The sequence below is a fragment of the Odocoileus virginianus genome, chromosome 3 (genome assembly GCF_023699985.2).
Source record: "Odocoileus virginianus isolate 20LAN1187 ecotype Illinois chromosome 3, Ovbor_1.2, whole genome shotgun sequence".
NCBI classification, from domain to species: Eukaryota; Metazoa; Chordata; class Mammalia; order Artiodactyla; family Cervidae; genus Odocoileus; species Odocoileus virginianus.
In genome coordinates, this window is record NC_069676.1 from 7,117,935 (window position 1) to 7,145,532 (window position 27,598).

The 27,598-nt window shown below is 59.6% G+C and overlaps 1 protein-coding gene across 9 annotated transcripts; it reads left to right on the forward strand.

Moving 5' to 3' along the window:
* The first annotated feature begins 860 nt into the window (after window positions 1-860).
* Window positions 861-26,948, forward strand: WIZ (WIZ zinc finger). 9 transcript variants are annotated; one of them, XM_070462647.1, is made up of 13 exons: window positions 861-1,021; window positions 2,440-2,703; window positions 7,775-7,847; window positions 9,746-11,907; window positions 12,990-13,313; window positions 18,038-18,208; window positions 19,108-19,611; window positions 20,672-21,070; window positions 21,643-22,191; window positions 23,317-23,844; window positions 24,038-24,457; window positions 24,724-24,919; window positions 25,927-26,948. In XM_070462647.1, exons 2-13 carry the CDS (start codon window positions 2,499-2,501, stop codon window positions 26,084-26,086), a joined length of 5,691 nt encoding a protein of 1,896 aa, XP_070318748.1. In that variant the 5' UTR covers window positions 861-1,021; window positions 2,440-2,498; the 3' UTR covers window positions 26,087-26,948. The 9 variants fall into 9 exon arrangements, with proteins under 9 accessions (XP_070318748.1, XP_070318754.1, XP_070318753.1 ...); XM_070462650.1 differs by lacking the exon at window positions 861-1,021 and adding an exon at window positions 1,221-1,658; XM_070462653.1 differs by lacking the exon at window positions 20,672-21,070.
* The last annotated feature ends 650 nt before the right edge of the window (window positions 26,949-27,598 follow it).

Genomic DNA, 27,598 nt, shown 5'->3' on the forward strand with positions numbered 1-27,598 from the left:
GACTGGGTGAAAGGATTATGTGCAGAGATGGGTGGATGCTTGCTTGGTTGTATGGATAAGTAGGTATTTACATAGGTAGCGGATGGATGAGTAGGTTGATGGGAGGTGGATGGTCATTGAGTGAGTGTTTGGATGGATGGGTGGATAGATGGATGGATGGATGGATGGATGGATAGGTGGTTGGAGGGGTGGATGGCTAGGTGGTTAATCTACTGGATGGGTAAATGAGTGGTTGGGTGTGTGGGTGAATGGGTGGAGAGATGAATGGGTAGTTTGGACATGTAGATGGGTGATGGGTGGGAGAAGTAGCATTGTGTACATTATGGGGTCGTCTTGGCAACTGTGATCCTGGGGGTTGGGTGGAAAGGGGGGGTTTTGCACTGGGGACCTAGGCCAGCTCTAGGGGCATGAAAGTACTGAAGTCCAGTGTAGGTAATGGGGAAGGAGGGAACGAGCTCGTGGTTGGAAGGTAGCAAGGGTCTGAAGGCTAGGGACTGGCCATGTGGAGTCCTCAATGACCTATGAATGACCCATGGGGGAACTTCTCTGCCCCATCCCCACTCTTCTGGTGCTATTAGCGGGCCTAGCACTGGAAGAACCAGTGGGGTGAAGAAGAGCCACTGGGGACAGGAGGACAAGAGTGTTGTCATGGTAACAGAGCCTCTCCCTGGACTCTCAGGTCGTGCGGGCCCTTTAAGGGTCACCCTTCTGGCCACTCCCAAAATGGCGGCGCGCCTGCTGGCAGCCCCCCCACCGGGTTGGCGCGGGGGGGCGCCCCGGACCTCCCCATCATGGCGGCGCGGCGGGGCTGTCGCGCTGAGGTCACGGCGGCGCGCCGGGGGGGCGGGGCGGCGGGGGGAGCGATTTAAAGGGACAATGTCCCCCGAGCGGTGGAGGCGGCGGCGGTTGCGGAGGCCGCGGCACCGGCACCGGGAGCGGCAAGGGCGGTAGCGGCAGCGACGGCCGCACCAAAGAAGGGAGCGCCGAGCCCCGGCGCCCAGCCTGCGGCGCCGCCTCCCCGGTGAGGCCCGGCCCGGCCTGGGGAGCCCGCGGGCGGGGCGGAGCCGGCACCGGGAGGGGGAGGCCCGGGCCGGGCCGGGCCAGGCGGGACCCCCCGGGGCGGGGGGCGGGGGCGGGGCCTGTAGGGGCGGGGCCTGGTCGGGGGCGGGGCCGCACAGGTTGTGGGGAGGAGCGGGGGTCTTGGGGCAGGTGTTCCCCCCCCCCCACCTCGGCGCGTCCCGCGGGGTCTCCCGCCCCGAGGTGCACGGGCGGAGGGCGCATCGCGTGGACCCTGGCGCCCCGAGGGGTGTGCTGGCGCGGCGTCGCCACCACCCCTGCGACCCCCGGGGGCGTCCAGGAGGGAACCCCCTTCCCCACGCTGCCAAAGTGCTCCGAAGTTGCGGTCCCGCCCGTTCCCCGCGGGCAGTGCCCACCCGGTGGGCACCCGCAGGTGCTTCCTCGGGGCCTGAGCAGGGACCCCCACCACAACGGCCAGTCCACGGATAGGCCCCCTGGGAGCCCCCAGGCCCTCGAGGGCAGCGCCTGCAGCCAGGCCTGGAGCCCCGGCCCCGCCCCGGTTGCCTGGGATCGGCCTCCCTACCATCTCCCTGGGGAGGGCGCCTCATTCCTGCCCTTCACTTTCCGCCGTTACCTTGAAGGTATTTATAGGTGGAGAAGACAGCCCCCACCCCCCATGGCCTCCCCAGGGTCCTCATTTCTGGACCAGGAGCTCCATCCTTCCCTTTTGCCCGCAGACTAGAGAGATCTTGGGAGGGTGGGATGGAGGAACCCAGGCTGGGTATGCATGAGGGGTAAGGTTGGGGTGAAGCAAGAGGGTTAAGGCTGGGGTCACTTGCGGCTGAGTGTGAGGGTGAAAGGGTTAATGCTGGAGAACCCTAAGGTTGTGTGTGGACGGAGGGTTGGAGTGTGGGAAAAGTGAGGGGTAACTGATTCGGGCAACAGGAGTGAGAAAAGTGCAGGGGTAATGATGGGGGGACTTGAGACAGTGTATGGGATCAGAGTGTAGCAGTGCTGAGGCACGCACATAGGATATGCATGTGCATGGAAGTGAGTTCACAACTGGGAAAAGTGCAACCACGAATGAATGAAGGGAGGCATCTAGGAGAAGTAATAGGTTTAATGCTGCAAGAAAACAAGGTATCTGAGCATGAATGCTGTAAAGTGGGGGAAACTGAGGCAGTGCAAAGAGAGGAGTTGTGGACGAAAGCCGAGGCGTGCTGAGATTAGAGACCATTGAGATCAACGTGTAGGGATAGGGCCTCAGCACTATGGACTTGCTCATCTGTGCTTGGGGGGTAAACTGAGGCACCAAGCCACAAGTGTGAGGACAGGGGCTTCGAGGAAGGAGAAACTGAGGCAGAATCCCTTTCCAGCCTCCCCTGAGCACCTGTCTCTCTACCCCCTCCGCCCCCCCACCAGACCTACAATGCCTCACTGAGCCGGGCCAGCAGCTGAGTGGAGCCAAGCAGAAAGCATCTATGGATGGGCCCCTGGCAGGCGGCCTGGCCGCCCCAGATCGCCCTCGAGGCCCCGAGAGACTGCCTGGCCCAGCGCCAAGGGAGGACATCGAAGGTGGGGCCGAGGTTGCTGAGGGGGAAGGTTGCATCTTCCGGTCTGCCCATTACCTGCCTGTCACCAAGGAGGGCCCTCGAGACATTCTGGATGGCAGAGGTGGCATTTCTGGTAAGAGGGTGGGCCCTGTGGCCCTGAGGGGAGCATCCAGCCAGGTCCCCAAGGCTCAGGGAGGGCCGAGTCACCCAGCCCATCAAGGGCTGAGTTGGGATCCTGATTCTGCCTGGGTTCAGAGCCTTTGCCTTCTGCTTAGTTGCCCACTTTACAGTTGTGAAAACAGAGGTCTCGGGAACTAATGACCTGACCAAGGCCCGCCCTGGTGGAGAGCAAGGAGCTGGGACTTGACTCAGGTCTGCCTGGCTTCCTTCTTTGAGTATACTAATGGGGTCCATATGCTCAGCTTAGCACCCCCGAGCTCCCCTCCCTGAACCCACTTGTTCTCCAGGTATGCCCCCATTCCCGTCGGTCTATTCCAGTTCCTTCTTGCTGCACCGTCTTGGTGAGTCCCACTTCTGAACCAGGGGCCCAAACAGCTTATGCCCCCTAGTGGCCGGGGAGAGACTGGGCAGTCAGGGATGACAGCCGTCCCTTTTTGCCTTGGTTTCCCAGCAAAAGGGGATCTTGCACCATCCCCACCTAAAGAGTTGTCATTCCCTCATTAAATACTCAGCAACTACCATGTGCCAGGCTGTGTTCTAGCTGCTGGGGATACAGCTGTAAGCAAAAGCGACAAGAGTCCCTGCCCTCAGGGACCGGACGTTCTAATAGGGGAGACAGACAACAAGCAACTGTGTAAATAACATACGGGCAGGTAGTGACAAGTGCTGTGAGGGTATTAAATAGAGTGCCAGGATCATGCCTGGGGGAACCTGGGAAAACCTCCCTGAAGGGGTGGAATTTGAAACAGCATGTGCAGAGACCCTATGGTAAGGAGGAGCCTGGTGTAGTCAAGGGCCAGGCAGGAGCCTGGTGTAGCTGAAGAGTGGTGGGTGTGTAGGCTGATGCGCTCCGTGTCTCCCTTCATCTCCTTGGCCTGCTCTAAAGGCCTTGGGTTCTAGGACTCTCCAAGTACTTCATCATGGGTCTCCTACATGCCAAGCCCTTTATGTGATCATCTCCTGTCATTCTCAAAAGAACCATGTGGGGTAACCTCGGTTATTATTATTCAATGTTAGAGATGGGGAAACTCAGATCCTAAAGTGTCAAGTCAATTTCCCAAGGGCCCACAGCCAGGCAGTAACCCGGCTTGACAGCCCGCATCCTTCACCACCACCCTATGTCAGGGCATCCTTGACCTGTCCCAGCTCACCTTAGTAAGGCTCATGAGACTCAGTTACTTACAGAGCATGGAATGCTCACCTCCTCGGGGCTGGACACTGGTGCGCAGCCAGGGACCAAGCATACACTCCACCTCTGCCCCCGCTGGACCCTGCCATCTGGGGTCAGACAGACAGACCAGCCACGAGCTGTTAAGACATAGTTGCAGAGTTTGCAATGGGTGATGGCCAGGCTGGGGGACATCCCAGAGTCCTGGATGAGGAGCAGTGAGTCAGGCAGGGGGCAGGGGACATCCAGACAGGGGCCTCCACACGTGCAGTGGTGTGGAGGTGACTAGTAGTACCTGAAGGTGTCATGCAGGAGGACGAGAGGGCAAGACCCCTGCTCAAAGAACCATACCCTCCCCCAAACTGTAGGAACCAAGGCCCAAAGAGAGGCAAGACCGTGTCCCAAGTCATGCAGCTGACCAGGGCAGGTCCAGGACTTTGACTCTGTGGGAGTCCTGGGGAATGGACTTTGGGGCCTAGGGCCTTCTTTGGATCTGGCCCTGAGGAATTGGGTGTTCTACTCTACCTGGCAGAAGTCCTAGGTCTGAGGACTTCCCTGGTGGTCCAGTGGTTAAGACTCCACACTGCCACTGCAGAGGGCGTGGGTTCAATTCCTGGTCAGGGAACTAAGATTCCCATGTGCCACGTGGTGTGGCCAAAAAAAGAAAAAGAAAAATCGCAGGTCTGGAGAGAGGGAGAAAGTAGGTAGGTGGGTAGATGTGTGCTCACTCCCCTGGGGAGTCCACCAGGGTCCAGGGCATGTGCCTGGGGAGGAGGCGGGGGTATGGCTGCTGAGGGGGGACAGGTCTATTCCTAATGGTACCACTGAGCATCTGGGGCATGGGGCTAGGGCTTGACTTGGAGTAGGGTCATGGCCTGGAAGGTGGAGAAGGGCCTGGGCTTCAGACAGAGTGCCCCACTGCCCTCTTAGCCCATTCCACCCCGCCTTCCCTAGGCACCTGCCCTAGGAGTCTTGTGATGCCTATAAATAGGAACAGCCTCTGAGACTGCCATTCCATGCTGAAACCTGGGCCCTCCCTCATCCCTGCCTAGTCCTGGGAGCCCCTCAAGAGCACTCCTGGAGGGGCTACCTCCAAACTCCTCCACCTAGATATGGATGAATCCACCGCCTCCTCTGTCCTCCATCATGGCTGTTGGCCTGGAGCCCCCGTGGCCTCGCCTGCAGCCCCTCACCCAATGCTTGTCTTCTCTGGTTGGCCTCCTGGGTGCACCTGAAGCTTGGGGGGCTGGGATGGTCTACATGGATTTCTGAAGAGTCTGGTGCACGCCTGGCATTGGGACCAGGGAGCTAAGGGCTGAGCAGTGCATACTGTCTGCCTCCATGGGGCCCCAGAGTGTGGAGTGAGTGGGCCTGAGGTTCTCAGTCAAGCCTCTACCTTCCAACTTGGGGGATGTCTGAGCCAACCCTGAACCCCAACCTGGGCGAACTGCCCCCCTTCCTCCCCCCCACTGCCGACTCTCTGGATTGAGCATTTATTCTGTGATCTTCCTTGGCGCCCATCACTGGCCCTTTGAGACTGGGGCCATAGCTGTTGCCCTTATATCGAGGAAGAAACAGGCTTGGAGCAAGAAAGGCATGCCCTTCAGTTTCCTGCTTGGCCTTGAACTGGATCTGTCTGACTCTGATGTCTAGATTCTTGGCCACTTTGCCAAGCTGCCTGGCTTGGGCTTCAAGCTGCTCACGGACATCCTTCTCATTTTCAGTTGCTCACTTTCAGACCCTCTCGGGGACCCCAGATGAGAGGAGCCAATGAGGGCCCCTCAGCACGGCCGTCACTGGGGGCTGCATCCAAGGTGCCTTGTCTGACCCATAGGGACTTCTGGACCCCCTCTCAGCGGTGGAGGCCACTGGATGAGCCCCCAGTTCCCCCAGGAGTCTTGGATACGGGACCCTGCTTGGTCTGCTTCCTCCAAAGCACCTAAAAATAGGTGCTTCACTGGAGCCGCTCAAACAAAGAGGCCAACACGGCCCCCTGGCTCGCGGAATTCTTAGACAACGGCAATCGCAGAAACATCGAATCTGGGACACTCGGAATCTCAGGAGCTTGGGGTCCCAGAATCTCAGAATCAGGACATCTGGACCCTCTGACTTGTGTGAACTGGCTGGCCTCTCCCAAGAAGCTCATGTCTGGGATTCTTGTGTTCTCAAGAGACACGTTTCTTGGGGTCTCACTCCCTTAGCTGGTCCAGGCCTTCATTCCCCAAACCTTGAACCCTCTCCAGCACTCCCCTGACCCTTGCATCCGGGCTCAACCCTGACCTGGCCCTGCTCCCCATCCGCCTACCACAGAGCTTCTCAAAGTAAGGAGATTCTGCCCCCAGGGGACACTGTGGCCCTGTCTGAAGACAATTTTGGTTGTTATGACTGCAGGTTCAAGGCTGGGGGTGGGGTGGCTCCTGGCATCTGGTGGGTGGAGGCCAGGGGTGCTACTGAAGATCCCACAATGCACAGGATGCCCCCTCACCCTAGAGAATGATTCGGCCCCACAAGTGAGCAGCACCACGTTTGAGAAACTGTTCTAAATGATGAAGACTCCTATATCCCCATCACACTCTCACCTCCTGGAGGCCATGTACCTGTCATGCGCCTTCTCTCGGGCTCTGCAGAAAGAGCCTTGTGGTGGTGATCACAGCTTGCTGACCGCTACCCTCCACCCTCACCAGCTCTGAATTCTGTTGCCCCTGACAGTCGGCTCTCAATCTCCTGGGCAAATTGGAGAGTAGGGGATTGGGAAAAGTATCAGTACCAACCCCGGCGCTTAGCCCTCTTTCTGGACCATCCTCAAATTGGAGCTGACCCAGCAACTGCATCTGTTGGGCTCTGGATGGGGCACAAGATTTCCCAGTGTGTTAACCCTGGCCCCAGCAATTGGCCTGTGCCCTGACTGGCATGCTTGCCTGCATCAGGCAGGTGCGGCAGGCAGAGGAGGCACAGGCCAGGATTCCTGTGGTCACTCCAGGCATTGGCTCCACAGGCGGATAATGGAGAGTTGGCTCTATCTGTGTGAGGGTTCCTAGGAGGAATGTGATTCCAAGTCGTAGGCCTGAAAGGGGGTCTGGGAGGCAGGAGGCAGGGATGGGCCCCCTGCAGCTCAGGTTCAAGGGCTCCTCACTCTTCATCTGGCAGCTATTGGTTGAGTACCTGCCATGTGCCTGGCACTAAGATGCTGCAGTGAGCGAGGCCCCTGGGGTGGGGGTGGGTGGCTTATGTGCCAGCGGAGGACCCTGGCAATTTCAGAGAGTGCTAAGGAAAGAAAAGAAAAAAGGCAATGAGTGAGAAAATCACAGGGGCTCAGTTTTTAGCAGGTGGCCAGGGAAGTGTTCTCCAGACAGAGGGAATAGCCAGTGCAAAGGCCCTGAGGCCAGAAAGAGTTAGGTGGGCTTGAAGCTTCATGAGCTGTCTGGGAAGAGTGAGAGAGGGGTGAGGAGGAGAAGGCGGTGAAGCTGGAAAGACCCGCAAAGGTCTGACCTCACAGGACCTTGCGGGTGGTAGTTGGGAATCTGGCTTTTATTGGAGGTATGATAAGAAGCCAGGCAAGTTTTCACCAGGGTGTGACTTTAAAAAAAAAGATCACCCTGGCTGCCAGGTGAGGGACAAAGAGAGGAAGACCAAAGGCAGTAAGCCCTGGTGGTCCCCTAGGAAAGCTAAGAGGACTCCTCCAGAGAAACCCCTTTGGGGCTCAGGAGTACAGAGGCCAGAGGCCTCTCAGGGGAGAGGGGTGGGGAGCCAGCTGGGCCCTTCCAAGGTGCCCGGTCGGGCTCCCGGAGCTGGGGTGCTGTGAAGGGCCCCAGCCAGGGGGACCCCAGCCCCTCAGGGTCTCCCCTCTCTGTTGCAGATGGGCAGCCCCATCCTGGCCTCAGCGAAGCCCTTCCCCGTGCCACCTCCGCCACCCATCGGATCAGCAGCTGGTGAGTTGCCACGCTGGCCCTGACCTCAGGGAGGGCAGGGGGGCGAGCAGGACACACCTAGGCCCAAGAGAAGCCCCCAGGAATGAGACGGGGTCAGAAGGGAATCAGGACACCAGGCAGGAGGAGGTGGCTCCCCTCAGGCAAGCCCCTGGGCGCTTGCAGGGGGTGGTGGGAGGACTGGGATGAACACAGACAGTCAACTCTCATTATCCCTGCCGGGAGCAGGGCCAGAAGGCCAGGAGCCTGGAGGTTGGACCCTTGGAGTCCTGTCTCTGCCAGGTGACCCTTAGAATAAGGTTCGGCCTCTCTGAGTCTCAGTTTCCTCATCTGTAAATGGAGTCCTTGTAGTGCATCTCACAACCTCACCTCGAAGACCAGAGGGATGTAGCATCGGAGCAGGAATCAACAGCAGTGCTGATGACAGCAACCTTTTATTAAATGGCTTGAAAGTGAAACTGTTAGTCGCTCAGTCATGTCTGACTCTTTGCAACCCCATGGACTGCAGCCCGCCAGGCTCCTCTGTCCATGGGATTCTCCAGGCAAGAATACTGGAGTGGGTAGCCATTCCTTTCTCCAGAGAATCCTCCCGACCCAGGGATCGAACCTGGGTCTCCCGCACTGCAGGCAGATTCTTTGCCATCTGAGCCACCAGGGAAGCCCCCTATTAAATGGATGGGCAGGCGCTAATGTGTAACAGCATCCATATTGGGATTAATAATAGCTCTCTGTTATTTAGTGCTTTCTGTATACTATGCTCTCAGTGCGGGAGTTTACCCCACTGAATCTTTGCCATAGCCCTGGAGGGAGTGGTCCCGTTAACGTGGAGGTAACCCCATGATTTCTGCTCAGTCTCTCAGTGGAACCCATCTCCACATCTGTTCCATGGGTGTGATTCATAGCCGCTCATGGAGGCAAGATCTTGAAAATGAGAGAAACCAATCAGGAGCAGTCATAATAAGAACCCACACTGGTCGTGGGCCTGCTGGGAGCCGGGTTTCAGGCCACGTGAAGCGTTTCCCAGCACTGAGTTGTGTCATGTTCACCCTACACTTGACGGGGTCAAGGTTCCCATTTGAAAGCTTGTGGTTGCTGTAATTTAAATAAGCACCTGCAGCGTGTTAAGTTTTCTTTGATTACGGGCGTGAGAAAACTCCCTCAGTCACTGAATACAGGCACGGAAGCTGTTGGTTCTCGGGACTTGTCCCCATTTTTAGGGCTGGAAAACTGAGGCCTAGTGAGGTTGCCGTGCCTCCACTTTCCCCTCAAAGGAGGGCAGGTTCACTGGAGCCACAGGCTGAGCAGGACCCGACTCTTCTCACAGGGAGAAGCAGGGAGGAAAGTGCATTCTCTTGAATGGTTCCTGCTGCCAAGTTTTACCAAATTTGCTGGAAAGAGGAAACTCAATGAACAAATCACTCCAATTTGGGGAGGACCAAGACAAAAAAAGCAGCCTGTGACGTAACCAAAATGGGAAGGTCATCTAGGACCCTCCCAGGGGACAGATGAGAGTTGACTGTGCCATCAGACTTGGAGACATTCCTTGTGATCCCCACTGTGGTCTCTGCACACTCTACACACACACACACACACACACACACACACACACACACCCCACCCCTATCCCCTGCAGTGCAGCAGGGCTGGGTTCCATACACAAGTATGAACCCTGGGAGCTGAATCTCGTATTTGACCCAACCGCTCTGGAAGAGTCCACACACACTCCCCCGACCTCCCAACTGACACACACTCCCCACCTCTTGGAGGTGGCCCATGGGCTGAGTTCTCTGGAACCTGTCTCCGACTGCCTGGGAACCACCCCCACCCCCTCACTGTCCCTTGCCCAAGGAAAGGAAACCGAGGCCTGTGGCTAATCTGTCCCCATTGGCCCTTCCTTGCAGCTGCTGGGATGGAGGCAGCCTGGACTTCCAGCCGGGCTCCCCCTCACCCCATCCCCTGGGCCACTACCCAGGCCCCCCGGATGGCCGGGGGCCCTGGGAGCACCCCCTAATTCAGGAGGCTGGGGAGGACCTCCCATCTGAGCAGAGGTTCGAGGACTCCGTCATCGTGAGAACCGTGAAGCCCCATGCTGAGCTGGAGGGCTCCAGAAGGTTCTTGTACCACCACCAGGGGGAATCGAAGGTATTTGAGAAGGTCCCCCGGGGCCGCCCCAGGTTCGACTGGCTGCAAGATGCAGACGAGGCGGTCCCGCTCCAGGACGTGGAGCTGGACATAGACTTGCCTCCCCAGCCGCCACCCCTCACCTCCTTCAGGACAGTGCTCGTGCCCGTAGACGATACCACGAAGACGTTGGATGGGCCAGTGGTGGGCACCAGAGAGCACCTGGCAGACCTCGAGGGCCTGACCCAGCCATCTGAGTGGAGCCTGCCCCGGTCCGCCTCAGAGGTGGCCACGCAGACCTGGATGGTGAACTCAGAGGCATCTGTGGAGCGGCTGCAACCGCTGCTGTCCTCCGTCCGGACGAGGCCCTACTTGTGCGAGATCCTGGAGGAGGTACCCGAGGGGGCAGTCAGCCCCGACGAGGATGAAGACGAGGAGCCAGCCGTGTTCCCGTGCATCGAGTGCAGCATCTACTTCAAGCAGAAGGAGCACCTCCTGGAGCACATGAGTCAGCACCGCCGGGCCCCGGGCCAGGAGCCACCAGCTGAGCTGGCCCCGCTGGCCTGTGGCGAGTGTGGCTGGGCCTTCGCTGACCCCAGCGCCCTCGAGCGGCACCGCCAGCTGCACCAGGCCTCCCGGGAGAAGATCATCGAGGAGATCCAGAAGCTAAAGCAGGTCCCAGGTGATGCGGGCCGGGAGGCACGGCTGCAGTGCCCAAGATGCGTCTTTGGCACCAACTCCTCCAAGGCCTTTGTGCAGCACGCCAAGCTGCACATGCAGGAGCCGCGGGGCCCAGCGGCCCAGGAGCACTTCGGGGGCGGCAGCGGGGCAGGCAGCCCAGGCCCCGACGCCACCTCCCTCGCCTACCAGCCCTACGGAGACCCCTCGGGCCTCAGCGCCTGTGTTTTCTGTGGCTTCCCCGCACCCAGCGAGAGCCTGCTGAGGGAGCATGTGAGGCTGATGCACGCGCATCCCCACTGGGAGGAGGAGGAGGAGGATGCTGAGGCTTTTGAGGAGGAGGGCCCTGCCAGCCGGCCCGGCACCAGCCAGGATGCCTACACCCAATTCTCTGAGGCTGCCGACTACTTTGGCAAAGCTGAGCCGCTCTTGGCCCCCACGTGGCGGGAGAATCCTGCTGGATACGACCCCAGCCTGGCCTTTGGCCCAGGCTGCCAGCAGCTGGGCATGAGGGATTTCCCACTGTCAAAGCCACTCCCACACTGCTCAAGCCAGAGGCTCCTGGGAAGGCCAGCCTTCCCCTCACCACTAGCATCCACCGCATACTCCTTACAGGCCAGCAGAAGCAAGAGTGCTGTCCAGCCTCAGGGGCTCCCAGCCCACCTGGAGGACCAGAGGCACCCATGGAGCGAAGAGGAAGATGAGGAGGAGGAGGAGGAATTACTGCTGGCCTCGGAGATGGACTTTCCTCCCGAAAGCAGGGTCTTTGCGCCGCCAGCCAGCCCCGGCCTCATCCCACAGCCAGCCCTGGAGCTGAAGCGGACATTCCGAGAAGCCCTGCAGACGGCGGGGGCCTCGCGGGCACAGCAGCAGCAGCTCTGCGGGATGGTGCCTGTAGTGCTGGTGGCGAAGCTCGGGCCACGAGTCATGGCTGCGGCGGCCAGGGCCCCCCCAAGGCTGCAGCCTGGGGAACTGGGGCTGGGGGGCACCCACCCCCTGGACTTCCTGCTCCTGGACACGCCACTGGGCGGCCCTCTGGGGCTGGACCCATTCCTGGATGGGGACCCAGGCGTGGCACTGAAGCCTGAGGAGCGGAAATGCCCCTACTGCCCCGACCGCTTCCACAATGGCATCGGCTTGGCCAACCACGTGCGGGGCCACCTGAACCGTGTGGGCGTCAGCTACAACGTGCGGCATTTCATCTCCGCTGAGGAGGTGAAGGCCATCGAGCGCAGGTTCTCCTTCCAAAAGAAGAAGAAAAAAGGTAGGGTGGCTCCACTCCAGCACCCACCTCCCTCCGAGGCCAAGGCCGGGGAGATGCACAGCTGGGCGGCTGAGTCCTGAACCAACAAACCCTCAATCTAAAGCTTCCTGTAGTGCCCAGCAGGGTGAAGGCAGGGAGCTGGGGCCAAGGTCACCGCATCAGAGGAGATGTGGGGACATCCCAACTGTCTGGCCCTTCCAGTAGCTGGAGTGTGGGCTGAGGAGTCAACCCCAGGCAGAAAATATCATTGAGTCCTTCATTCGACAAATCTTTATTGGGTGAGGTCACCACAATGAACAGAACATGAGCCCCTGCCCTCCCAAGTGCACAGTCCCAGAGGCATGGTGGGACCCTGGCTGACTTCAGAACCCCTGGGGCTGCCTGTGAGGTATGTGGATTCCTAGGCACCAAGGTTCTGATTACAGAAGTCTGTCTCCACATGAGTGCCCTGGGGAGTTCTGGCTGGCTGGCAGACATGGAGCCCACACTTGGAGGGGCTGGTAGGGTGTTTGAGAGTGTGTGTGTGTATGTGCAATGCAGGGAACAGGCAGGGGACCGACTGCCACAAAACTAGGCAGTTACGATGATAAGTGACCTGGGCTGTGATGGGGGCAGCTCGGGGAGGGGTGTGGGGAAGCCTAGAGAAGATCCCCAACTCTGTCTAGGGGATCTGAGCAGATTCCCAGAGGAAGGCATCCCACCCCTTGATCCATTGCTTCATTCAGCCAAGGTTTCATTGATAACACTGGGGTGATACAGACATGAGCTCTAGAGGAAAGAGGCTCATCCAAATGACTGCAAATCCATCCTGGAGAAGTATTTCTGGGGGTGAGGTCCCTGATGCTTTGAGCTGTGTGAAGGGAGACAGTAGCGGCCAGGAAGAGAAGGCTTCCTGAAGTGAGCAGATGCAGCAGGGGCATGTACAGCAAAGGGCAAGGCAGGCATCCAGGGTGAGGACCCGCACTGGGCGTGTGATCTGCTGAGGGAGCAGCCCTGGGCACGGGGAGAGCGGACGATGTACAGTAACACCTGCCCCCACGCCCCCTGCCCAGGCAGTCCATGTCCCCTCTCTCTCTCCACAGTGGCTAACTTCGACCCGGGCACCTTCAGCCTGATGCGCTGTGACTTCTGCGGGGCCGGCTTTGACACTCGGGCCGGCCTCTCCAGCCACGCCCGGGCCCACCTGCGTGACTTTGGCATCACCAACTGGGAGCTCACCGTCTCGCCCATCAACATCCTGCAAGAGCTGCTGGCCACCTCGGCTGCTGAGCGGCCCCCCAGCCCCCTGTGCCGTGAAGCCGGGGTGCCGCCTAGTGGCTTCCTGACCTCCCGCCGGCCCCGCTTACCTCTTACAGTGCCCTTCCCACCCACCTGGGCTGAGGACCCTGGGCCAGCCTACGGAGATGGTAAGGGGAGAAGGGGCAGGCAGGGCTAGAGCCCTGACCCTTCCCAGGGGCCTGGAGGGATGGAGGAGTGGGAGGCGGGCCGCTACTCTGCTTTCCTTTAAGTGTTTTCAAGTCACTTTACCAAGTAGGTTGACTACTGTCCTGCCACTTAGGGGTCCTTTCTGTTTTACTCAGTCGCTGGGCCAGGGCTCTGTATAGGTCCAGTTCCTCCCTGCCCTGCCTGACAGTGGTTTTAACAGAGGCTTACTGATCTCTTTACTAGGAGCCAGATACTCTCCTAAGCCTCTTGCAAATATGAGCTCATTTATATCCTCATAACAACTCTTTAAAGGCAGGTGTTATTATCCCCATTTTACAGATTAGGAAACTGAGGCTCAGAGACCTTCATTAATATGCCCAAGGTCATACAGCTAAAAGCATGTGGCGCTGGAGTTTGAAAGCCCAGAAAGCATAAGCTTCAGAATCGTTGATCTTAATGATGTCTTTTTCCTGGAGCAGCACTGTCTGGTGGAACTTTCTGAGACAATGGAAATGTTCTCTAGAGATTCATACTGCAGGGTCACCACTGGCCACATATGGCTGTTGAGTCAAAGGCAGTTAGTACAAGGTTAGCGGTGATCCAAGTGGACAGTGTAGATCTAGAGTTTACATTCTAGATTTTCAGTGGTGCCTACAGTGTCCATCTGGGCTTCCCAGATGGCTCAATGGTAAAGAATTCGCCTGCCAACACAGGAGCCACAGGGACGCGGGTTCGATCCTTGGGTCAGGAAGATCCCCTGAAGGAGAAAACGACAACCATTCTAGTATTCTTGCTGGGATAATCCTGTGGACAGAGGAGCCTGGTGGGCTATAGTCCATGGGGTCACAAAGAGTCGGACATGACTGAGCAACTGAGCACACACGCATGCACTGTGTCCAGCAGCATTGATGACCCCTCCCTTAAGAAAGTGCTTGCTGTGTCCCAAGGTTTCATCTCACTTACATCTCAAAACAATTCCGTGGAGCTGAGGATTTCTGTGTTCCTGTCTTTTGGATAAGGAAACTGTGGGTCATCTGCTTTGCCAGAGCCACAAAGCAGCACAGCTAGACTTCTGAACACCAAGTTAGATGGTCTCATCAGAGGCTTGGGATGATCCAGAAGTAATCTTTTAGTGAAGGAGCCTGGGGCTGGACTCCATGGAGGAAGTGGAAATATGAAGGACTCAGCCTTACAAAGCCTGACTTTGTGGGAGTCTTTACTGAACCTCACAGGAGAAAAACTCAGCAGTGAGGAGAAAGTGGGCTCTGAGGAATGGAGAAGGTACCTGAACAGGGGAATTATCCAGGGGCTGCTTGGGGCCAAGGGTTCCTTCTGTTTCTCCTACCTGGAGTTTTCAGGGTCCTGGGCTTCCCAGGTGGTGCTAGTGGTAAAGCACCCATCTGCCAATGCAGGAGACATAAAAGATGTGGGTTCAGTCTGGAGTCAAGAAGATCCCCCAGAGAAGGGCAGGGCAACCCACTCCAGAATTTTTGCCTGGAGAATCCCATGGACAGAGGAGCCTGGTGGTCTACAGTCCATAGGGTCTCAAAGAGTCAGACACGACTGTAGTGACTTAGTGTGCGTGTGTGTGTGCGCACACACACACACACACACACACACACACACCCTAGATCTGTACTCTGCCTTTGCTGGATCCATCCACGAGACCCCTTACCAGTGAAGGACATTTCAGGGTCTGCAAAGGGAAGAGTGTGGCTGTTGAAGGCCCCTCCCATCCTTGGACAAGGAAGAGATTTGAGGCACAGATAGAGGATAGTGGTTGGTTGAGGTCACACTTCAGAGAGAGGCAGAGTGGGGCCGTGACCTCAGGCTTCTTTTTTTTCATTTATTTTTATTAGTTGGAAGCTAATTATTTCACAGTCAGGCTTCTTGCCTCTGTGAAGGCTATCCCCTAGGCACTCAGCTCACATACCTGGCTAGGTTTCTTGGTGTCTCAGTGGTGGCTGGGAGGTGCAGTTTGCTCTGAAGTTGGCTAGTTGCGGGTGGGAGTGGGGGAGGGGGTGAAGGAGGGGGACAGGAAGCAGTTTATAGGCTTCAACCTTGGCCCCTTCTTTCTCTGACCGGAGTCCTGAATATCAGGCTTACACCCTTTACTTGGCACCTGGTCAGGCACTCAGGGGATGGCAACACGCAACCCGCAGCCAGGTTCTGTTTCTACCAGAAGACCAGTGTACCAGCCCCCAGTTAGTGCTGAGGAAGCTGACCATGTCACTGGGACAAAGGAGTCAGCCTGGTTCCACACTGGCCTTGTCCTTGGGGGCTTAGGGTTACGATCAGTCTTTCAGTGAACATGTTGGGGGTGAGGGTGTTAAGGAGTGGTTGAGACGATCCTAGAAGCCTTGAGGAACGATGTCCAACAGTCTGGCCAGGTCTGGCCACCAACCACGAGAAGCGGCCATCCTTAGAAGGATCTCCCATGCCTCCCAAAGTGGGCTGTAGGAAGCGGACTCCAAGTTGGGGGCGGGGCAGTGGTCAGATGCTGGTCCCACCCAGCTGTCAAGTAACAGCTGGGGGCGATCCGTTTAGTTTGGGGAAGGGAGAAGCAGGTTGCGCTTGAAATGTGGTGCCGGCCTTGTGGGGAGTTCGATAGAATTGCCAGATAGCGCCGTCAGGGGACAGTGGATGCCAGCATGATGTTGGGGGATCCTCCTGGTTGGGGATCAGGTGTCTTCCAGGATTCCTGACCTGGAGGGGAGACTTCCAAGGAAGGGAATGAAACAGTGTCCCCGGGCAGGTCCTGGCTCCGCCCGTCGGGCTCTAGGAGCCTGGATGCTGTTAAGGCGAATGCGTGTGGCCGGAGGATTCCCATCGTAGTCTTAGAGATGTCCAGGGTACGGGGAGAAAATCTCGGCCCGTTGAGACCAGGCTAGGGCAGCAATGCTGGCAGCCGCTAGTAGCACTGCGTGCAGGAGTGCGCGAGCTCTCCTCTGGTCGGGCGGGGACGAGGGTTTCGTTCGCGGTGCTCGGCGCTCGGCTGGTCGCCCTGGGCGCACCCCGAGGGGTGGGGCGGAGCGGAGCAGGCTCCGAGGCGGCGGCACTCGGCGTTCGGCTGCTCTCGCCTGGGGCGGCCGCCCCGCGTGCGCCGGAGCCAAGATGGCCGCCTCCACCGCCCAGTGCCGAGTGACAAAAGCGGAGAGCAAGGCGGCGGCGGGGCCGCGCGCGGGGGGCGCCCGTGAGCGCGCGCCCGCGGGGGCGCCCCCGCCGGGCCCCCCGAGCCCGGGCCCCGCGGCTCTTCCCGCGCCGCCGCCGCCGCCCCCACCCCCGCCGCCGCCGCCGCCGCCTCGGGACGGGCCCAAGGCCGAGCCGGAGCCGGGGCCCGGGCCCGCGCCCGCGCCGGGTAAGAACCCGCGCCGGGGAGGGTGCGGGGAGGGCAGAATTGGCGTCCCGCCCGCCCCCTGCTGCAGCCGCCGCCCCAGACACCCGCCGTCCAGTCTCCGGGACTTCCCCTCCCCCCAAGCACTCCAGTCGCGGGGACCCTGGGCCTCCTGTCGCGGCTCGCAGGGTCCCGAGCTTCAGAAACACTCTCCGCCGCCACTCTGCGGAACCCTCATCCCATCTGACAGATAGCCACTAAGCTCCTTGAAGCCCCTGGTTTGCGTCTCACCGCAGCCTCTGTTCCTCCGGCGCGGAAACCGACTCCAAGTCACTTCAGCCTTGACACGGTCGCTGCCCCGACTGACAGATGCGCCCACTCCACCCGGAGACTTTGACAAAGTCCTCGGCGTCCCAGGCGCCCACCCCCGCCGAATCCCAGCTTCCTTTCTCCTTGCCTCTGTAGGACTCAGACTTCAGACTGAGCCGAGGACCTACCTGTCCGTGTCTCTCCCCGCCCCCCCCGCTGCCCATAACACGGAGCACCTCCAGGACCCCATCTGACGCACCGTTCCTTCATTCTGACCTCTCTCCTTGCTCTGAACGCTAAAACTCGGACTCAACAGGCCTCTCAGGCCCCTTTCTCTAAAAAAATTAGACCATGAAAACTCACCTTTGATTCCCTGTCTTCATATACATCTTACCCAGAGAAGCTTTCCAGCTTGCTGGATGCCTCAGAAACTTCTGAGAAAGTTCTGTGATTCCCATCCTCATTGTCCCCAGTCAGGCCCCCGGCTGTTCCAGGCTCCCAGTTCTTACCTTTACCCTTTCCTTGGGCTTAGCTTGTGATAAGAAGACCACCCTAGGGCCCCCGCAGTTGTCTTGCCTGGTGGACCTCCCCACAAGTCTCAGGGAGCCTCCCTTCCAGTCCAGTGCTGCCTGCCTCTGTGGCCTCTGACCCTGGCCTTTTCTTTCCAAATTCCCCTTCTGACTGCCACCTACCTGCCCCCCAAGACTGACAGATGCCCCGCTCCGCAGAGAGGAGCCCAGAGACATCTCTCTGCCTGGAGAGGTCTTTCCTCTGAGATTAGCACCATGGCCGGTGACCTATCTGTGCTGTGGTAGGTGGAAGCCGTTCCTAGTCTGTGCTGTCAGTTGGCGGCCTCGACATCCCTGCGTCGTAACGGAGCTCGGGGTTATGGATGGAGCCTCAGCTTTCATGGGGTGAGCTGCGTCCCAAAGTGAGAGCAGGCACCAAGGATGAGGAAGACGGCTCCCACGGCCACCAGCCCTACGCCCCTGGCCCTCTGTCCTCACAGGGGTAGACGTCCCACGCCTTACCTGGGCTGAGCCTGTCTTCCCAACCTCACAGGCCTGGGTTCTGAGGAAAACGCAATGGTGGCCATGGACTTGGGCTCCCCCCCGCTTCCCAAGAAGAGCCTGCCTGTCCCTGGGCCCCTGGAGCAGGTGGCCAATCGGCTGAGCAGCAAAATGGCTGCAGAGGTTCCTCATGGCAGCAAGCAGGAGCTGCCGGACCTCAAGGGTGAGTGGCGCAGGTGACAAGGGTGCTGGCCAGGCTGGTCACGCTTTCAGGGAGCTCTTGGGCTGGAGGGTTAATGGGGGTGGGGGGGCCCTAGGTTAGCCACAGCTCTCTCTGGCATCTCATGGTACCAAGGAGACCCCCAGCTGTCTTCTTTCATGAGTTATTGCTGCCACGGGCATGGTTGACCTCAAGCCCTGGTCAGGGGAGGGGCATCCAGAGAGACAGTGGGCACGGTCATCAGGAGCGCACCCCCAGACCCAGTTCATTTGCTGACTTTGATCGTTGGTAGCTATCTTGATTTTCTGCATGAAACTGCCTTGTCTGTCCATTGATTCTCAGGTCGTTACTCAGTAATGGCAGGCACTGTGCTGGACCCTTGGGATGTGAGAGACGCAAAACAGACCCGGTCTTTGTCTTTGGGGGTCACTGCCATTGGGGGGCAGCAAGGCAGAGGAGATGAGGGCTCTGCAGAAAAAGTGTGCAGACAGGGCCCCACGGAGACCATGGCTGAGGCCCCCAGCCTAGCATCTGGGGCACAAGTTAAGCTACTCTTTAAAGTGTGTGTCTAGCAGGTCAGCGTCTGTATGACAACCTGTTGCCAGGACACCCTGGTACATTAGAAATGTGAACAGCATGCCACTGGCTGGACCACCAAGGGCTTTGCCTACCACTGTGTGCCTTTGGGCACAACTCTTCCTCCCCCCTCTCTCTGAGACTCAGTTTCCTATATTTGAAAACTGAACAGGCTAAATTCTGCCTCATTAGGATCATTTTAAGTGTGGAAGGGGTTGACGGAAGCCAGGAGCCTGGGTGAGCGGGACCCCAAGGGGAGGGAAAATGGAAGAGCAGAGCCTGTGCAGCTCACAGACAGCTCTCCCGGCCTTGGTCTCACCCTCCAGCCCAGAGCCTGACCACCTGCGAGGTCTGCGGTGCCTGCTTTGAGACACGCAAGGGCCTGTCCAGCCACGCACGCTCCCACCTGCGGCAGCTGGGGGTGGCCGAGTCGGAGAGCAGTGGTGCCCCCATTGACCTCCTCTACGAGCTCGTGAAGCAGAAGGGCCTGCCTGACACACCCCTTGGGCTGCCCCCAAGCCTGACGAAGAAGTCCAACTCGCCGAAGGAGATAGTCGCTGGAGCCCCACGACCTGGCCTGCTCGCCCTGGCCAAGCCCCTCGATGTTCCTGCTGTCAACAAGGCCATCAAGTCGCCTCCCGGCTTCTCAGCTAAGGGCCTGGCCCACCCGCCCAACTCCCCTCTCCTCAAGAAGGCATCGCTGGCCCTGGCGGGCTCCCCTACCCATAAGAATCCTGAGGAGAAGAGCCCCCAGCTGTCCCTGAGCCCCCGGCCAGCCTCTCCAAAGGCCCAGTGGCCCCAGTCTGAGGACGAGGGGCCCCTGAACCTCAGTGAGTGCGGGTCCTGGGAGCCGAGGGAGGGGCGGGGCCTCAGGCTGGGCTGCGGGGCTGGGGTGGATGCAGTGGGGACCTTAGCGCCTGCGCATCCTGGATCGGCTGGGTCAGAGCGTGTTAATCAAGGTGCTGTGTCTCCGGTTGGGCATGTTACCTGTCTCCCATTTCACTTTGCCGTTCTTCCCCCTGGAAATCTCACGGTGGCTACTAAGCTTGCCGGGGTCATCCTTGCCCCTTAGGGCCGCTTTTGACCTTCTCTGGGCCTGAGGGTTGGGGCAGTGAAGGTAGCCAGGGATCCCATGGGGCACCTGGGGTCCTACAGGTAAACAGGTGGTCCACTAGCCAGGTGGGCCCATGCTTGGCCCTGTCTTCACATCCTCTTGTTCCTGGTGTCCTTTGCAGAGGTACCTCCGTGCCCAGGGCTGGAACTGTACCTCTAGGGCTGCCTGTGGGCATGGCAAAGAAGGGCTTGGGAAGCAACTCCCAGGCTTGGTGAGCAGACTTAACAAAGGGCATCTTTTAGGAATTCAGACCTCCCCGCACATTTGTGGGCCTCAGGCTCTGAGAGTGAGCCTAGGGTCTGGCTCCCTGCCCAACAGGGCAGCCCAGTTGCACCTCATGTTCTAATGAATCTGCTTCCACGGTCTTGTGTGCTTCCAGGAGCAAGGGTCTGAGCAGGTGTGCCCTTGGTTGTGTGAGGCCTGGCAGCCAGTGTGCCCCTGCTTTTGTCACCTCCAGCCCAGCCTGCACAGCTTCCACGGCTGAGCTACCTGGGAAGGGGGCCTGGAAGCCTGAAAGAGTGTCATTAGAGCTGGGCCACTGCCTCTCTACCCTGCAGTCTCTGTAGCCGTAAGCTCTGTACACTCACCTTGATGCCAAAGGCCTAGGCAAGGAACATGACTTTCTCCTTCCCCAAACCTCATAAATCCATGGCAGCGAGTCTTGGACTCCCAGCAGCCTGGGCCGCCGAGACTCACACCAGGCCTTCCCGCCTCAGTCCCGGAGGGCCAGCCGAGGTGGCGGCTGTGAACCGCCCCCCTGTGTTTTGTCTCCGCAGCTTTAGATAGTGACGGGGGCAGAGAGCTGGACTGCCAGCTGTGCGGTGCCTGGTTTGAGACCCGCAGGGGCCTGTCCAGCCACGCCCGCGCCCACCTGCGCCACCTGGGCGTCAGCGACCCGGATGCCAAGGGATCCCCCATAGACGTGCTCCACGGGCTCATCCGGAGGGCCGGCGTCCAGATCCGCCTCCCACTCGGGCGGGGCGCCCTGGCCTTGCTGGGGCGGCCTCCTCCCGCTCCTGCGGCCCTCTCCTTGCCCCTCCCCCCACCGCCGGCCAAGAGGGCCAAGCTGAAGGCCAAGGGTGCGGCCAGCCCCTGGGGGAAGCAGGACCTCCCGGCCGCCGCAGCCGCTGGCATTTTCTGGGCCTCTGATGTGGAGCCGTCTCCTCTCAACCTCTGTAGGTTCTCGCTTCAGCTGCCCCCGTCCTCCCTGCGGGCCCTGGAGCCCCTCCCAGGGTGGGGAGTCACAGCCCTGTCCCTCCTCCTTCCCTGCTGAGGCCGGGAGTGGACAGGGGCCCTTAGCAGTGGCCCAGTTCTGCCCAGAGATCTTGCTGGCCATTGGCTGCTAGGCCTTCTCTCTTGGCCTTTGACCTTCCCTCAGAATGAAGGCCAAGGGTGGGGTGCTGCCTCTTGGTATAGAAGGTGCCCATGGTTGCCCCTGGTCTGGATGGCAGGGCCACCATTTCCTGCCCTCATCCCGGTTGGGACCCTCAGAGCTGTGGCGTCTTGGTTCTGTCCTTTTTCCACCAGGACCCAGGGCCCACAGGCTCGCTCTAGAGCCTCCCTGCGCTCCTACCGGGTGTCTGCCCCTCACCCCCACCCCACTCCTCAGTTCCCTCCCTTGCACTTACCCTCCATCACCACCCCAGCCCCTGGACATGCTGCTGTCCACGCCCAGCCGACCAGGAGACCCACAGGTGATGATCCTAACAGTGCCAGTGAAGCTAACCGCCCCTCTCTCCTGCTGCAGCCTCGGGCCCGGAGCCGGCACGCGACATCCGCTGTGAGTTCTGCGGAGAGTTCTTCGAGAACCGCAAGGGCCTGTCGAGCCATGCCCGCTCGCACCTGCGTCAGATGGGCGTAACCGAGTGGTACGTCAACGGTTCACCCATCGACACGCTGCGGGAGATCCTCAAGAGACGGACCCAGTCCCGGCCTGGCGGACCCCCCAACCCATCAGGGCCTAGCTCCAAAGCTCTGGCCAAGGTGGTGAGCAGCGGAGGTCCTGGCAGCTCGCTGGAAGCCCGCAGCCCCGCGGACCTTCACCTCTCACCCCTGGCCAAGAAGTTGCCGCCAGCACCAGGCAGCCCCCTGGGCCACTCACCAACTGCCTCTCCTCCCACGGCCCGGAAGATGTTCCCAGGCCTCTCCTCACCCTCCCTGCCCAAGAAGCTGAAGCCTGAACAAATGAGGGTGGAGATCAAGCGGGAGATGCTGCCGGGGGCCCTTCATGGGGAACCGCACCCATCCGAGGGTCCCTGGGTGGCACCTCGGGAAGACATGACCCCCTTGAACCTGTGTAAGTGTGACCCTGGGGCAGGACAGGGAGAACAGGTAGAGGGGTCTTCCCCTCACTTCCCTCGGGGGTACCCGGAGCACCCAGAGTTGAAATGGAAAAGGAAGTACACAGGTCCAGAGGACAAGGGGCTAGCCAAGAGTTCCTGCTATGCAGACCCCCAGCTGAGTGAGCTGCTGCTTGATGATTCTTCATTCCTGTGAGGGGTGCAGAATTGTGTCATTAGGCAGTGGTAAAGAGATTCTCCCTGCCATCTTTGATTGAGTGGTAGTGGCTACTATCCAGATTCCTAGGGGGAAAAAAACACGGTTGTAGGGATCAATCGGTGATGTCTGCCATGGGCAGGAGTGTAAGTGCTGGAAATGGGTGTCTTTCTGATATGCCCGGTCACTAAACACTTGATGTTTGGAGTTCAGGTTAAGGTCTCAGCTGCTCCACAGTCTAACAATATGTGACTTCGGACAGTTTCCTCTTTTGGAAGATGGAGATGCGCATGCTCCCAACGCTATGGTTTTCCGAAGTGGTGTAAAGCCCTTAGCTTTAACGCTGAAACAGCTCCATGTATGCAGTAGTTGTAACATCCCTATTACAGCAAACAAGAGTGCTCCCCTCTCGAACTGTCACTGTGTTCATTCTGCTCCAGTTGGTTGAGCTGCTGTGTGCCGAGCAGGTAAGGACAGCCCAGGCCTCTGCCTTAGTGCTCACATGCGATCCACGACTGCTGTAAACCACATGTTTTGAATTGCTCCTGCTTTAGACCCCAGGAACACAAGAGAGGTGGTTTCCATCTCCCATTTTGCAGAGGAGGAAACTGAGATTCCCAGCTTCACACAGGGAGTCACAGCCAAGCTTGCAGCTGAGTCCAGGATCCAGGGAGCCCTTGCCCCTCAATCCATCACAGTGTCATAGGGAGTCATCGTGAAGCCAGCTAGAATTTGAGGTGACAGAAGCAGCAGAAGGGCTGGATCATGTACTCAAGGGCCTCTGGAGGCAGATGAGGGAGCAGGTCCATTCAGGTCTGGGACTGCATGGATGGGCAGCAGGGCACTTAACACTGACCTTGAGCTTGGAGGCTTCCTGCCAACAGCCGCGGCCTCCCTCTCCTCCCCCTACCCTGACCCACTGCAGCATCCCGGGCAGAGCCGGTGCGTGACATCCGCTGCGAGTTCTGCGGCGAGTTCTTCGAGAACCGAAAGGGCCTGTCAAGCCACGCACGCTCACACCTGCGGCAGATGGGCGTGACCGAGTGGTCCGTCAACGGCTCACCCATCGACACTCTGCGGGAGATCCTCAAGAAGAAATCCAAGCCATGCCTCATCAAGAAGGAGCCGCCGGCTGGAGACCTCGCCCCTGCCTTGACCGAGGACGGGCCCCCCACAGTGGCCCCTGGGCCCATGCAGGGCCCCTTGCCCCTGGCGCCGATGGCTGGCCGGCCAGGCAAACCCGGAGCTGGGCCAGCCCAAATACCCCGTGAGCTCAGCCTGGCTCCCATCACTGGCACCAAGCATTCGGCCCCTGGCTACCTGGGTTCCGTGGCAGGCAAGCGGCCCCTGCAGGAGGACCGCCTCCTCCCCGCAGAGGTCAAGGCCAAGACCTACATCCAGACTGAACTGCCATTCAAGGCAAAGGCCCTCCACGAGAAGACCTCCCACTCCTGTAAGCGGTGGGCGGCAGGGTCCAGGGAGGGCGTCTGCCAGGGCCTGTCGGGCTGGGCAGTGCCGCGCCGCTCGGCCCCCGTGGGGGTCAAGGTGCCCGTGGGAGGCGGGACTGACTCTCGACCTGGGCAGTGCCTTCTGGGTCCCCCTGCTCCCTCGGGGCTGGGGCTCAGCAGCACCCCCTCTGCCTGCAGCCACTGAGGCCTGCTGCGAGCTGTGTGGCCTTTACTTCGAAAACCGCAAGGCTCTGGCCAGCCATGCCCGGGCACACCTGCGACAGTTCGGCGTGACCGAGTGGTGCGTGAATGGCTCCCCCATCGAGACGCTGAGCGAGTGGATCAAGCACCGGCCCCAGAAGGCGGGTGCCTACCGCAGCTACATCCAGAGCGGCCGGCCCTTCACCAAGAAGTTTCGCAGCGCCGGCCATGGCCGCGACGGTGACAAGCGGCCGCCCCTGGGGCTGGCTCCTGGGGGCCTGGCTGCGGTGGGCCGCAGTGCTGGGGGTGAACCGGGGCCCGAGGCTGGCCGGGCCGCCGACAGTGGTGAGCGGCCTCTGGCGGCCAGCCCACCAGGCGCTGTGAAGGCGGAGGAGCACCAGCGGCAGAACATCAACAGTGAGTGCTGGTGGAGGAGGGTCACGGGCTGCCCCCGGGCCCTCTGCTGTGCATTTCCCCTCAGATCACGTTCCCAACCACCCTCCTGTTCAGCCACCCACCCTTCATCCCGCCTGTCCCAAGGTCCAGGAGGTGGCCAGTCCCCAGCCATCCTGACTTAAAATTCCTAGAGCATCTGCCCCTCACTCGCTAAAGGCAGGAACCTCTTCCGGGGCCTTGCCCTAGGGCTCATCTCCGGTCTCTTCCTCCGCTTTTCCCCACCTCAGAATTTGAGCGCCGACAAGCCCGTCCTCCAGATGCCTCTGTGGCCCGGGGCAGTGAGGAGGCCAGTGACCTGCACCAGAAGCTGGAGGAGGTGCGGCAACCTCCGCCCCGGGTCCGGCCAGTCCCCGCCCTGGTGCCCCGGCCCCCCCAGACGTCACTCGTCAAGTTTGTGGGCAATATCTACACCCTCAAGTGCAGGTATGCAGCCCTCCCCTGGGGGAGGGCTGGGAGACCGCCCGCCCAGGGCTGGGCCCCCAGAGCCTCTGGGCCAGACTGGGGAGTGGCTGGACTCAGGGTAAGGGATCTTCACAGCCAGCGGTACCCCGTAGCCTCAGGCCCAGACCTTGAGCTTTATAGCCAGCAAGACCTGGGTTCAGTTGCAGGCTCTGACGCACAGTTTAGTGACCTTGAGCAAATTTCCTGCTCCATACCTCAATATTCCCAACTATGAAACGGGATTGATAACAGACCCACCAAATAGACTTGTTAGGATTAAAAGTTGTGTAGTTACAAAACACTCAAACTGTACCTGCCACATGGTAAGCAGTTGGCAAATGTTTGCTGGATTAAGGGAAAAAAGATAGGTCTTAGTTCATTGTTGGCAAAGTCCACGCATTCATCAGTATCCAGGAAACTGAGCGTTTCGGAATGCTACATGCCTGCCTCAGGCCACACAGGCCAAGTCAGAAGTAGGATTCAAACCCAGGACTCAGAACCGTGAACTTGGGTTCTGGATTTGAGGCTGAGAGGCTGAGGGGCGGGTGAATTGGGAGCGTGAGTTGGGCGGGTGGGAGTTAGTGCCCAAGCCCCCTTTCCCTGGCTCCCATCCTTTTCTCCTGGGTCCTGGCAGGGTTGCATTTGCTTCCCTGGTGTCCCATTCCGTCTCAGAGCACATGCTTCAGTCACCTGGCAGAGGTGTTTGGGAAGCTCGATGACGCATACCCAGCACCTGAGCTAGCAGAGTGCCCTGAGCATAGAGCGGTCTCTCCAGGGGACCCTGCCATGACCCCGTGATGGATAGAGGTAGCTGTGCGTAGAACACCTAACTTCTGGGTCCCCCTTCCCTCACATCCTGGGCTTGCGTTGTTCACAAGGAGTAGCAGCAGGGGTGCCTGATGCTCAGGGTGCGGCCAGGGCTGTGGTTCTGCCTCTCCTTACTGCAATGGCCACTTCTTCCTCTCTCTGTTCCCCGCGCTCCCCCCCAGGTTCTGTGAGGTGGAATTCCAGGGGCCCCTCTCCATCCAGGAGGAGTGGGTGCGGCACTTACAGCGGCACATCCTAGAGATGAATTTCTCCAAAGCGGACCCCCCGCCGGAGGAGCCTCAGGCCCCACAGGCACAGACAGCGGCGGCAGAGGCACCCTGACACAAGCATTCCAGACCCCCTCTCACGCCGCCTTTCTCTCCTTTTTCTCCTCTCTCTCCGCCCTCTTTCTTTTCTGTTTCCAAAGGAGCAAGCCAAAACCTCAAACCGGCACCTTTCACGGGCCGGGCACACTACAGCCGGGGCACCGGAAGCCAGCTAGCCACCCTTCCCCTAGCCCGAGGACTCTGGGGCCACACACAGGGCATCTTCCTCCAGCCCACACCCACCCGCCCATTTGGTTCAGCAGCGGCAGCGGCCAGGTGTCTGGCGGGAGCCAGTCTGTTCACAAGGGAGGAAGACCAGCGTTCTCCCACGTCCAGCAGCCAGGCGGGCTATTTTTGCCATCTGTGGCCACTTGCAAAGACCCCAAGGACCCCTGTCCTGGTTCCCTCTTGCCCCTGCCCCTGTGAATATCCTCTCACACACGCACGCACGCACTCACGGACCTCGTGAGACCCGGGAATCGGCCCCAGCCCTCCAGTTCCCGAGTCGAACGACTACCACGTCACGCCACGGTGCTTGCTCAGGAGAAGGCACGCTCCCTCTGTGGCCCTCTGCCGGGGCCTGGGAGCCCCCCACCTGAGCCCACAATGCCACGGAAATCCTTGTTGGCCGCCTCCCCCTCATCCCTTGCAAGAGGGGCCTTCCCAGCCAGGAAGAGCTCAGAGCTGACAGCTGCCTCCTGCCGTGTCAAGGCCCCCCCCCCCCCTCCAGAGTCTCGGGGGCTCTGGGGCCTGGGAGGGGGTGGGGGTGGGACTCTCCTTCCCCACCCTCACCCCCCTCCCTCTTTTCACTGTTGCTTTCTATGTATAGCTCCCTAGACCTTTCACTTTTTTAAAAACGCGTTTTGTGTAGAGAATAAGGAACGTGGATCTTTTTATTTTGCAATCCTGGGCCAGCTAGAAACTGGGAGCCGATTGCCCTTTTAACTTTTTTCAGTGGCCACATTTTGGTTATCGATGTACCTAGAAGTATGTAAATTAGATTAAATTTCTCTTCTGGAAACACCCCGGGGCAGGCAGCCAGCGTTGTGTTTTTCTGTCGAGTGGACAGGCTGGCATTGTCTGTCTGGCAGCCAGGGCTGGGATCAAGCCACCTCCGCCAAAAGCCCCTGGAAGCCCTGGGTTTTCCTGTTGGCCGCCAAGCCCACCAGACCTATCTGGGGATGAGCCCAAGTTCCCAGCTGTTGGCCCTTCATGGCATGGCTGGTGGTTGGGGGAGGGGGTGGCGGGTGGGACTCTGGCCAGCTGGTGCGGCAGCTCCTGTGAGCCAAGGAGAGGAACCAGAGCTCTGGGCAGCTGGTCTGGGAAGGGAGCCAGGATTGAGCTGTGACTGAGGCCTGAAGGGCTCTCCGAGGGCAGGAGCTGTCCATTGAGGGTGTGGGGAACTTCACTTGGGTGGGGGTGGGGGGAAGGTGAAGCGCATAGCTGCTGGGACCGCCCTGCCTTCAAGACATGTGACCTGTGTGGGAGATACACACGCACCCTGAACCCAACTAACACAAGGGGGAAA

Bases quoted from the DNA above. Each gene is read 5' to 3' on its own strand.
- WIZ (XM_070462647.1), top strand. From the start codon at position 2,499: ATGGATGGGCCCCTGGCAGGCGGCCTGGCCGCCCCAGATCGCCCTCGA. The intron at 23,845-24,037 runs GTAAGCGGTGGG...CTCTGCCTGCAG, and splicing joins CGAGAAGACCTCCCACTCCT to CCACTGAGGCCTGCTGCGAG. The intron at 24,458-24,723 runs GTGAGTGCTGGT...TCCCCACCTCAG, and splicing joins CCAGCGGCAGAACATCAACA to AATTTGAGCGCCGACAAGCC.